The 13,296-nt window shown below is 40.9% G+C and overlaps 1 protein-coding gene across 1 annotated transcript in view; it reads right to left on the bottom strand.

Annotated features, from left to right (window-relative positions):
• Positions 1–13,296, bottom strand: part of syt6a (synaptotagmin VIa) — an 82,318-nt gene that overhangs the window by 15,299 nt on the left and 53,723 nt on the right. The window contains exons 3-4 of the mRNA XM_030734100.1: positions 6,211–6,601; positions 1,717–2,275 (exon numbers count right to left, since the gene is read on the bottom strand). Coding sequence (XP_030589960.1) covers positions 1,717–2,275; positions 6,211–6,601 — 950 coding nt within the window. The remainder of the gene's footprint in view (positions 1–1,716; positions 2,276–6,210; positions 6,602–13,296) is intronic.

Raw genomic sequence — 13,296 nt, 5'->3', positions numbered from 1 at the left:
CATTTAATTCTTTGAGTTTTAGTTTATTCTGTCTCCCCTCTGTGCTCCCGTATCTTGTCCAGTCTCTATCTCTGCATTAGGTATTCCCTTGTCATACATCCTCTTTTATTTTGGTAGCCTTTTGTCCCTTGTGTCTTATATCTGGTTTTACTTCCTTGTCTCTTTATCCCTGATTAGTTCCATCTGTGTACCCAGCTGTTCCTTATTCCCCCAGTTCCCCTGTTTATATATAGCTGTGCCTCTTTTTCTCTCTCTCTTTTTTTTTCTTGCCCTTTGTCATGTTGTATTGCACATAATTCCCTGCCTATCTGCTCCACAGTGTTGGACCCTTTTTGGATTTAGTTTTATGGACTTTGTAACAGCCAAAAATAAATGACTTGTCTTTTCTTCCTGCACTCTGCCCCTTAGCGTCCTGCATTTGGGTTCTTGCATTTGTTATGTTCCAAAATATGACAATATGATAACATGTAAGTAGTCTTTATATTAAAGGCAATATCTGTACTATAAATACTGTTGCAGTGGTGGATGCTTATATTAAACATGGACAAAGATTCAAATAATGAGGGCAGTTTATGTAAAAGTTATCTCTGTGAGTCAACAGTTCAGACTTATGTAAACACTTAGTTTCAGACACCTTTTTTTCTCACTTTGTATAATGCCAGTTAGAGATATGGTCACCTCAGACACAAGGCGCTGGCTATAGCCCCACCCACGTGCTGTTCAAACCTTCTGTTTGTGAGGGACAGCCAATGAGAAGACAGCTGCTTAAAGGGAAGGGGTGTCTGTTCCCAGACCACCAAAAAACAAACTAAAAATCAGCAAAAAAAATATTTAAGCATGAAAATTCACAAAGAAAGAACAATATAGCATATAAAATAAATATGCTATATAAATCCAATCTCATTGTACATCCTGTATAATGACAATAAAGGCATTCTATTCTATTCTATTAATAAAATTGAAATGAATTTAATCCAAAATGGCAAACAAGTTAACATCCCTTGGATAATGGTCACATGTCTGCAAAAAAAATTAGTTATACCTTGTTAGTACCTGGGTGGACCTTCCCTTTTACCTTCTGACTGACTTAATTTTGGGGGGCATACATTCAATAAGGTGCTGGAAATATCTCTCAGATTTTAGTTCATGTTGACATGATAGCATCACACAGCGATGTCAGTGCTGCCGATTTGTTGATTGCACATCTATAATGTGAATCTCCTGTTTGAGATGATCTGAGCTTTGTGACATGGCGCATTACCCTTCTGGAATCAGACGTTCGAAGATGGGTACACTGTAGTCATAAAGGGATGGACATGGTGAGCAACAATACTGAAGTAGGCTGTGTGTTTAAACAATGCTCAGTTGATAATGATCCCTCACACCATTACACCACTTGTTTGGCCTTTTTGGCACCAACATCCACATTCAAAGGCACTTACAAACTCATCTATCTTCCAAATTCTGATGCTCAGGTGGAATTTCAGTAGGTCACCTTAACCATGTCTACATACCTAAATGCATTCAATTGCTGCCATGTGACTGGCTCATTAGATATCTGTATTAACAAGCAGCTGAACAAGTATAACTAATGAAATGGCTGGTGGGTGTTTACATAAACTAAAGTAGGTGTATCTATCAGTCAGACATCATTCACTCTTTACTCATTTGATCTGGACTCTAGTTGAAAAACCAAAAAAGTCAATAGATTCTTACACTGGTTGCGTACTGGATGTCCATCCATATGTTTGTCTCCCTGGAGAGGTCTGATGTCTCAAACAAGTTCTCCAAAACAACCTCACCAATCATATCATGCCGTGAAAATCGGTCAAAATCAAAAACACTCATATGGAGCTTCCTGGCAGCCAACTCATCATAAGGCACAGGAAACTGGAAGCTCTCACTGAATGTGGGGTTGAGCGTCTTCCGATGGACACGAGTCTGGAACTTCTTGCGGTCGGGCAGCAGGTAGATCTTCACGTAAGGGTCAGATGTGCCGCATAAGTCTTTGGCTGGTAGGTCTACTGCCTTGAGGATGTTGACAAGGAGAGACTCATTTTCATAGTCGTACTTGAGGGAGAAGTTAATCTTGCCACAGTTTTTGCTGCTGTTCTTGGACGAGTCCTCTGATTCTGAAGCCTTCTGTTGGTAGAGCTCTGGTTGGATGCGGCCAATGCTAGTGGGCTTTTCATCCTTGTCCACCACATAGTCATTTCCCAGATCTAGACTGCCCACCTGCATCTGCCTGGGCAGGTGTCTTTTGAATGAATTATGCCTGCAAGGACAGAAAGGACAGGAATAATGTGACTATGAGGGAATAGCTGTAGTTTGTGTTAACGAGTTGTGTTGAACTAATAATAATAATAATAATAATAATAATACATTCTCACTGTCAGCTTATCACATGCTAAGATGGTGAGGAACCACTTGTTATAATTTAATACAAAAGGAACCCTTTTAACATAATTTTAGCATCAGCACTTTAACTTTTCTTTTTGACTTTACCTTCTGTCATTGTTTGGTTAGGTTTACACACTGAAACTACAGGGGTTGGACAATGAAACTGAAACACCTGTCATTTTAGTGTGGGAGGTTTCATGGCTAAATTGGACCAGCCTGGTGGCCAATCTTCATTAATTGCACATTGCACCAGTAAGAGCAGAGTGTGAAGGTTCAATTTGCGGGGTAAGAGCACAGTTTTGCTCAAAATATTACAATGCACACAACATTATGGGTGACATACCAGAGTTCAAAAGAGGACAAATTGTTGGTGCACGTCTTGCTGGTGCATCTGTGACCAAGACAGCAAGTCTTTGTGATGTATCAAGAGCCACGGTATCCAGGATAATGTCAGCATACCACCAAGAAGGACGAACCACATCCAACAGGATTAACTGTGGACGCAAGAGGAAGCTGTCTGAAAGGGATGTTCGGGTGCTAACCCGGATTGTATCCAAAAAACATAAAACCAGGGCTGCCCAAATCATGGCAGAATTAAATGTGCACCTCAACTCTCCTGTTTCCACCAAAACTGTCCGTCGGGAGCTCCACAGGGTCAATATACACGGCCGGGCTACTATAGCCAAACCTTTGGTCACTCGTGCCAATGCCAAACGTTGGTTTCAATGGTGCAAGGAGCGCAAATCTTGGGCTGTGGACAATGTGAAACATGTATTGTTCTCTGATGAGTCCACCTTTACTGTTTTTCCCACATCCGGGAGAGTTACGGTGTGGAGAAGCCCCAAAGAAGCGTACCACCCAGACTGTTGCATGCCCAGAGTGAAGCATGGGGGTGGATCAGTGATGGTTTGGGCTGCCATATCATGGCATTCCTTTGGCCCAATGCTTGTGCTAGATGGGCGCGTCACTGCCAAGGACTACCGAACCATTCTGGAGGACCAAGTGCATCCAATGGTTCAAACATTGTATCCTGAAGGCGGTGCCGTGTATCAGGATGACAATGCACCAATACACACAGCAAGACTGGTGAAAGATTGGTTTGATGAACATGAAAGTGAAGTTGAACATCTCCCATGGCCTGCACAGTCACCAGATCTAAATATTATTGATCCACTTTGGGGTGTTTTGGAGGAGCGAGTCAGGAAACGTTTTCCTCCACCAGCATCACATCGTGACCTGGCCACTATCCTGCAAGAAGAATGACTTAAAATCCCTCTGACCACTGTGCAGGACTTGTATATGTCATTCCCAAGACGAATTGACGCTGTATTGGCTGCAAAAGGAGGCCCTACACCATACTAATAAATTATTGTGGTCTAAAACCAGGTGTTTCAGTTTCATTGTCCAACCCCTGTATGTAATTAGGTTTAGAAAAAAATGGTTTTGATTAAAATACAACCTTCAGAAGGATAAGTACACATTAAAAGGCTGCCCATATGCAATAGTTGCCTCTGACATTTCCTTGGTTTCAACAGATTTTGGCCCACATTTATCTATTTCAGATTTTGAGGCATTCAGGAGCTTCTTTTCCACGAGCACCTATTCAGTTTAACTTTCAGCTGTTTTCCATTACAATTGAGCTTCCTCTCAATAGTAGAGTTGTCAAGCCGAGCAGAGTAGGTACTAGTGGAAAAGAGGCAAAGCTAAACACTGTCATGCTAATCTGCATGTTAAAAAAATTATGGGAAAGGGAGACTCGATGACTTTTAATGTAATGCCTATGGTTCCTGACTGTCCGTATCTGAAAGGCCTGAGAGTAAAAACAACTTTAAATTTAATTGGGGAAATCTGGATGTTTTGAATTGAACAGCTCAGGCACATTGAGCTGAACTAGTGTTGACAAAATTCTGATTCTGACTGAGAAAAAAAAAAAATCATCTATTGAATGGAAAGTATAAACGTAAAAGTAAAAGGCAAAGCAAAGCTGTGTTAACAAAAAGCACCACGAGGTTCAGTGAACCCCAGAGATGTGAACATAAATGTGAATTTTTATCCTTAAAAAAGCATAACTTACTACACTACACAAAATCTCTGTCTCTGTGTTTGCGTGTTTCTTTGTCCGCAAACTCCTCCTAGACCATCAGGAATTGAGTAACCAAGCTTGGCACTCAAGTATACCTAAAGCTGTGAAGCAATTCACTTGTTGCTGGTCATTCTGTGGATATACCAGGCTCCTGATCCATAGGTAACCCTCTAATGTTTGTACTACGTATGGGCAATATATTGAGTTTTAAAGAAATATCGATCTATTTTCATACGAGATATAAGATGAGACAATATCCTTTACATTGATATAGTCTAGGTCACGTTGCAGTCATACTTGTAGATCCACCAGTTCACCTTTCTCTTCTCCCAATTTGTATCTGCACAGCCTCTCACTGCCCCGCCTCTCTCCCTCACCGCTTCACCCGTAAAACATGCAGGAAGCGACAGCATGGCAGTGTTGCCAACTTAGCGACTGTTCAGACCCCGTCGCTGACTTTTGGAGAGTTTTGGAAACCTGAAATCCTCCACTGCCACCGTGTTTTATGTACATACAGCCTTCGTACTGCGTACCTGGCTGCAGGCAAGAGGGTGCTCCCATACCTCAACTCCATAGCGGAAGTTGGTTTGTACCATAAATCACGTGACCTTAATAGAGGAAGTGGGTCTTTTTCATGTGCTTGTGATGCAGCCGGCGGACACGCATAAGCCGCACTGAGCGGGTGGGCCCGTTGCTGTGATATGCCGGTGCATATGTCTATGGATTTACTGAGCTGGCTAGAATGCTGCTGACTGAAGGATGGAATTTTGTTCATTCAGTCTGTTTACATGTTTTGTTATTTGCACAGAGTACTAGATGTACAGGAGTACACACAGGAGGAAGCACTTTGGTGAAGTCTACTTCACTGCAGACTGGCTTTTTACAGAATAAGTCAGCCTTTTGCTATTTTTGCTCTGTATCTTTTCTGTTTACATTTGAATAGCACAACTGTGAGTCTTTTGTTATGGAGGAAAAAAGCATTAATTTATTTGAGGAGCATTATTATTTAAATATTCCAATAGTTTATTCTTGAGCAATTTCTCATGTACATCGACAGCTGAATGTTAATAAAAGTGCCTGTGTGACATTTGGGACGTGTAGGTTTGACTCAGAAGTGCCTTTTTGTTTATACCTTTTGGGAAGAAAAAAATATGGAGATATATCACCATTCAGCTAAAAAATATAGAGATATTCTTTTTGGTCAATATCGCCCAGTCCTAGTTCTTATCTGCATCAGATATTGTGACATGAACATGTTTCCAGGCAATGGGTTAAATTGACCTGTTTTTCCGCAGGTATGCACCTATGAACATACCCTATTGTTTTCATTTCACAATAGTAACATTTTATTTGTATCTGTATATGATTAAGTATATCACTGTGCCAGCTGCATGAACAGATCAATGCGGGCAAAATTAATCACTGATATTCACTTACCTACATAGTAGAAACGTACAGTTTTACTTGTAAAGCTGCAGCTGATCTTTTACTTTGTTAGTAACATTTATTTATTTTTTGATGATTATATAATTAATTATAATTCTAAATGGCAATATCAAATTTTTTAGATGGTATATCTGTAATTAGAGTTGAAATTTTCTAAGAGGTCTTTACACACACTGATTAACACACTTATTTCATGTTAGATGTCCACATGTTGTAAATAACTACTACAGACAGTCTCATGTGTCATCAGATTTATATGCACATGCATGTATGTGACTGACCGAGTGGAGGAAGCCGGCTCAGTGGTTTGCCTTTGCATGCGTTGCGTGCGGCGCAGGAAGTGCTCCCTCATGGAGAGCTGCACATCAGTGGGGATGTCAGGAGAGGTATGGCTTATCTTCACCGCAGCCTCCAGGAAACCAATCGAGCCCATGGGGTCCTTCACCTTCTCTGTTGCCATGGTGACCGGTGACTGCTGGGGACTGGGCAACAGGAGCGGCGGCTGGAGCGGGCAGTGCTGTGGGCCGCAGGCCAGGTTGAGGGATGGACTGGGAAAGTGGGCCTTAGTCCGCCAAGGCACCCAGCACAGCTTCCAGGAGACGAATGTAAGAAGTCCCAGCAATGCCAGGCCACAGACCACAAACACACCAAGCAGGAGGCCAAAAGTAGCGTCTGGTGATGAGCCATGGGGGCCAGAAACAGAGGATCACACAATATGGATAAACAGATGGTGATCACAAGGGTGAGAGGGGACAGAGGACACAGAGAAAGAGAGAGAATCTGTTAGGAGATGATTTTTCAAAAAGGTCTGATGCTAAATCAGGGGTTTCTAATGTAAGACTAAGGACAGCAAGCGAGGACTAGAAGACTTCATAAATATTAAAGTAACCTCCATTTGTCTTCCTTTGAGTCAACAGATAAGGGAAGCATGGTACTGTAAACAGAATTTAACTGTGTGTGTAGTATGAACTTAGACAGGGATAATTTTCTATGGCATTACACATGCTCTAGTGGTAAAAGTAATTATAGTCTGGCAGATGATAAAAAAAAAAAAGCAAACAATGTAAACTGTTTAAATTTGTAAAAAGGCTCATGGGAAAAGGTCCATGGTGTCAGGAGCCTTCTTCTGGGATTCTCACCACGAAGCAGATAACACAGGCACAGTCAAACTCATTTATTTTATGGTATGAAAATGCTTCCTGGGGAACAAGCAGCATACAAAGAGCTGGAGATGTACCAAGAATGCTGACAAGCACTCCGCAAGGATTCACAGGGACCAAAAATGGGGGGGGGCAAACACAGGAAACATATAGACTGCATCTCTTAAATTTCCCTTTGGGGCATTTTGCTCAAAGTAATTATATTTCACTATATGATGCTTGGAGTGTCTTCGACGTGCTTAAGCAGGGATTGAATTCAACTCTTTAATCTCTGCTGGAGTGTGCTTTTCCACACACTGTGATTGCTCAGATTTATCCGCAATAACTCGTGCTGGGGAGCATCTTATGGCCTCTTGGAGGATCCTTTAACACACCACCCCCCCCATAACACCACAGATAGCAACTGCAGTACCCACTCGCCTCTGATATTTACTCAACTTAGCCTTTCCTATAAGATACCTGAGGCATTTAAGGCTCTGTTTACTCAAGAGTTATATTTTGAGAGATTATATGTAATATCTTATTAATAAAAAAGCTGATAACGATGAATGAGCAGCTGTGTAAGGCAGTTTTGAGTATTTGTATTTTTATGCTGCTTTGAATTTATCTGTTTATACTTGCAGATAAAAATTTTTTATCATTTGGGTCTGCTTTATTTATTTATTTATTTTTTGCATGTCTTTCCTGTGTGCATTTATCATTTCCCTCTTTGTCTTTTTCCCTCCTCAGTGATTGTCAGCGGTGCCTTCACTGGTTCCTTGTTTCCTTATCACTTCCTTCTGTGGATTTAAAGTCCTTTCTTTACCCCTTTCAGTTGTCACTCTTCCCTATTCACTTATCTGTTCTTCTTTTTAACTCTCTGCCAGCCAGTGACTCACATGGAATATCTCCTTGTATCATTACGTTATTCTGACACTTTGCTCTTTAGTCCTGGTTTGGATTATTGGATTATCATTCTCCATAAAATTATATCACGTTATTTTGTGAAGCCTTGTGCATTTTCACCATTGCCATCTTAGCTTCTTCATAGTCTGCAAGCCACATGTGTGTGTCTGTGTGTGATTACTTTTTCCACTGCTGAAATAAACTTGATGCAGCAGAATAAATGTAGTCTCTGGAGCTTGAAAAAAGGCGACTGGACTTCTTTTTTGTTTCTTGAAGACGTTTCACCTCTCATCCGAAAGGCTTCTTCAGTTCTCAACCAAATGGTGGAGAGACCCAGGTATTTAAACCCCTGTGGGCGTAGTCCCCTGGAGGTGGTTATGACCCTCTATTGATCATGTGCTTGAACACATGTGCCCAGGTGTGAAGGGGGCGTGGGTCATATTTAATCAGTGGTTTCAGTTGAAACCAACTTAGGACTCCGCTCCATGTTGGTTTCAACTGAAACCACTGATTAAATATGACCCACGCCCCCTTCACACCTGGGCACATGTGTTCAAGCACATGATCAATAGAGGGTCATAACCACCTCCAGGGGACTACGCCCACAGGGGTTTAAATACCTGGGTCTCTCCACCATTTGGTTGAGAACTGAAGAAGCCTTTCGGATGAGAGGTGAAACGTCTTCAAGAAACAAAAAAGAAGTCCAGTCGCCTTTTTTCAAGCTCCAGAGACTACTATGACCTGGATAACTGAGAATCTACACAGACATACAGAATAAATGTAAGCACCCAAATCTGAGCTAATTTTATATTAGTATTTTATTTCTGTAACCTTTCAGACAAATGTAGTGGAGCTAAACTTTAATATTTACCTCTAAAACATGGTGGAATTAAACCATAAAACTGTACAAAATTAAAATGCTTAAAAATGACGACTTCTTGTCAAAAGTATCCTTACGTTCTCAAAATGTTATGGGGGGAAAAAATCCCCTAGAATCTGCTACCCCCCCCCCCCCCCCTTTTTTTTTTTGCACAAATTAAGAGCTTTCATGTTCAAATTAAAAACTAAATGAAGTGTCCAGTAAGGAGAATTTACAGCTTAGTCAAGAGGCGGACTGGATTTCGAGCCTGGAGGATTTATGCCTGAAGAGGATTTCTTGGCTGTCCACAGTCCTGGCCTCTCCATGTCATCTGAAATTTCACACGGCTCCCCACAAAGCTTCATCTCGGCTGGACTGTCGCTTGCCGAGTCTTCATCCCCTGTCACGGTAAATTGAAGCCGACCCTGCGCCGTGCACTGAAATATGTTGCTGCATGCCTGTGGTGACAATCCTTTGCTACAAAATGCGTTGACAGGTCAGAAATGTTAACATGTTAACTCTGTCTTGTTTTTAACTTTTTCCACTGCAGCAACACATCTTTAAGTGAAGCATCCACTAAAACACTGCAGGTTTTCAAATACTATGAGCCTTCACAAAACTCCCTCTCCATGTTTCTGGGATGTTCTGAAACTCAGTCATGTTGGTATTGATGCATTTTGGCACTCCATTTATTACTTTTGATACAAAATCATGCACTGCAATTTAGAGCTTTGGGGAATGTAAACAGGAATTCAGTGATTCCTAATTTTACTAAATGTTTTAGCCTAGCTGGGATAGGCTCCACCCCTCCGCAGCCCTGAATTGGATAAGCAGAAGATGATGGATGGATGGATGGATGGATGGTGTCATGGTCTCTGGATTTGATCCAGAGCTTTTGGGTTTTGTTATCCTTTGTGTGTTGTGCTGAGTTTGCCTCCCTATTTGGTTGTTGCTCCCTTGCTGTTTTATTCTGGTAATACTTCTGCTCTGTGTTTTACATCTGGGTTAATTTCCCCTTTAATAATTATGTTGGTTGCTCCCAGCCGTGTGTCCACCTGCTTCCCATCCTCTCGTTGTCCTGAAGTGTATTTAGTGTCTCAGTTTCCCTTTGTGCTTTGTTGTGTTCTCCCTCTTGTTGTGTGTATCCAGTGCAGTATCTTACTTTTTCTTTATTTGACTTTTTTGCCTCTGTGTAGTTTGTTCATTTAGTTTGATTATTGTTTTGGTTTTGACTCTGGCAATAAAGCTGTGTAAGAGTCAGTTCCTGTTTCTGAGTCCTTCACTGGGGTCCTAATCCTGCCTGTCACACAGCGGTGTCTTGACAGAAGGATGGATGGATAGATATTAAAACTATGCAGAATTAGCCAATAACAATTCCTGTTTACATTAGATCCATGGTTGTACCAATACAGATAATTTAGAAAATTAGTTTTTTTGCAGATTTTTTTTGTCATTAATGCCAATATTGCCAATGTAATGATTAAAGAAAAGTGAGTTTCAGAACTATTAAACATCTGAATTAAGCTGAATTGGAATGGGAACATCATCAGTAAGGAGTAGACATGATCTCAGTGCATCCATCAGCTGAATATCCTGATTACAAGGTCATCCCAAAGGTTGCTGCTGTATTTCAAACCTCCCCCTTACTTAAGAGACCCTTCATCAGACTCCATACACTCACAGAGTGGGAGCGTGTAGGGGCATATGTGGAACTGGCCCTATATATGTGTGTACATCACTGATTTGATGCTGAGATTGAGTATGTGTGTTGATGCTGCAGCGCCAAGTGCTGCCCATGCTGATAAGGGTTTGTTTGTTTTTTTCACCGCACAATATCTAAAGCTGAATCTAACAATGAAAACCTCTTTGCTGAAGTACCACTAAAGATGACTGGTGTAAGCATGCTGGCACACAGAGTTCAGACTCAAGTATTTTGTAGTTTAAAAGTTCATATTCTCAACTCTGGAGAGATTAGTACATCTAGAAACTCTAAAGAATACGTGTAACAACCAGACTGATAAACACAGACTGACTTTCTTTGAGAAACAGATAAAAGATGGCCATTTCTCTGATTGGCATCTATTAAAGTTTACATAGGTCACACACTAACTCACACTTAATTTTATCCACAGAGGCAGACTTAACATTACGCTCAAACAATCAGCGAGAAATTATATTTAAACTCTGCTGATAAAGGACAGCTGTAAACTGCCAAAAGCAGAGATAAGACTGACCAAGATAATGACGCATGTTATCACAACGGTGCATGCTGGCAGGGGCATCTTGGGAGGTTTTAGCAGGTGCTTAAATGCTAATCAATATGACTTTTTTAATCCACAGCTTTTATTTAAGAGGCATTTTATTTATTGGGTGTTTGAGGTGAAAACAGTGTCCAGCGCAAAGCACTTCAACAAGCATGTTGCCAATAGATGCCACAAAAAGTGGCAGTATTTAAGAAGTATCTTTTTGCTGTTGTCTGTCCTCACACACACACATTTTGCAGATGCCGTGATACAACGTAGTACAAAAAGTACTCAAAGTGTTGAACACTGCAAAAAAAAAAAAAAAATTGAATGAAGTAAAAACATTAAAGGTACAGTCAGTCATTTTTTGAGTTTTATTTAATAGAAAAAAGAATATTGTACTCATTCCAACAAACGGATGCATTCTGATTAAATTAGAATTCATCCATTAAAAATACTTGGGAGTGGGCTCCAGTTTGAGGAGGCCGCCATGTTGCCTCCCATCTTGAATAGAGTGGCCGAGATGGACATCACTGTTCTGCCTAATTGTGGTTTATCTATGTAGCTAGAAACCAGCCATATATGTGGTACGCGGACCATCAGTACCATCAGACTAAAAGTATGAAGGATCATACCAATAATGATGTTAGATCCACTTAAAAGAAAGTTTCACACAGGTGAACAGCAGCCATTACCGACAGAAACGTTCAGGATATCCTCAACAACTCATCTCAGTATCTCTGTCATTGGTCAGAAGTGAGCTTCTTTGACTCAGCAATCCATACTGGACTCCTTTCATAAAACTTTACAGCCTTCTCCAGAGTAAATAGACATGGCTACATATTGACTGCTGAGGTAAACAGTAAACAGTGGACTGACAGTCACACTCACTAGAGATGACCAGTGGCCACTGTAGCTGGGATTATTCACTTGAATTTTGAGCGGTAAGAAAGCAGAATTCAGTTGAATGCAATCTCCAATCTACTGACATCTAGTGGTGATATTTTATACATTGTAACTTTAAAGTAGGGCTGCAACTATCAATTATTTTAGTAATCGAGTATTCTGTTGATTATTCCATTGATTAATTGAGTAATCGGATAAGAAATACTTTTGTCTCATTAACAGTTATTTGCATATTTGAGAAACAATGTAAAACAAACTGCAGTGGATGGAGCAGCTACAAAGATCTGTTTTCTTCATGTTGACACTTGCTGATCAGGTGGTTGATGAAGGATTTCCAGCTGTTTCCCAGTAAAGGTTTAATGGTGGTTACAGAAAAAAAAAACGCTGCTGCTTTGGAAGCTAGAAAAACGTCTCCTATCGCTCCACCTGAGCTCACCGTCTTCAGAACTGCTCCGCCTCTTTGCAGACAGACTGCACGTAAAACCAGCATTGCCAACTTTTTTTTCTAGATTTAGTAACTTTTCAGACCTCCCCTGGCGACTTTCTTTCTAAAAAACGACTTTTGATGTGACGTCTGCGACTTTTGGAGTTTTGGAGATAGACCAGAAACCTGAAATCCTCTGCTGTCGCAGTGTACATTTTGTGTACATACTCCTTCGTACTGCATCCCTTTGTATACTTTGGCATCGCCCGGACCCCAAGAGTACCTGGATGCAGGCAAGAGGGTACCGCCATACCTCAAGTCCATAGTGGAAGTTGGTCTGTACCGGAAGACGTGACTTTTATGGTGGAAGTGGATGCAGCCAGCGGATTTACTGAGCCTCCCACCCTCCACCCTGGACCTCACGTCGACACCAAGATATTGATAAAGGAGGAGGGTTGAATATAAAGCTAGAGTTAAGAATCACACCCCACATAAGTGTTTTCATTAAATTTGCTATTCTAATATTAATCACTACAGGACAAAATTGATTTATGTAATGTGGGCTAGGCAAAGCATTAAAGTCATGAAGTTATTTCATAAAGTTCATTTGTAGTTTTAAACATAATTAGGGTGTTTATTTTCTTTTTTTTGTCTCTCCAAACACGTTATTCCTCTCTCCTACAGCCTCAATTACAACTACATGCAAATGACCAATTATGCAAATTAGCTGATGGCATAATATAGCGACTTTTAGGACAGCCAATAGCTACTTTCCTTACTGAGGAGTTGACACCAGTCTGTGAAACAACTGCTGCTGTTGTGTTGTCAGTGTTTGTGTTGAAAAACTGGGGGCTGCATTAATGTTGTAATGTTCTGTATTCACAAGCATC

The sequence above is a fragment of the Archocentrus centrarchus genome, chromosome 7, assembly GCF_007364275.1.
Source record: "Archocentrus centrarchus isolate MPI-CPG fArcCen1 chromosome 7, fArcCen1, whole genome shotgun sequence".
In the NCBI taxonomy this organism is placed as follows: domain Eukaryota; kingdom Metazoa; phylum Chordata; class Actinopteri; order Cichliformes; family Cichlidae; genus Archocentrus; species Archocentrus centrarchus.
The sequence above is the reverse complement of the archived record's forward strand: the minus strand, read 5'-3'. Positions and strand labels throughout refer to the sequence as shown.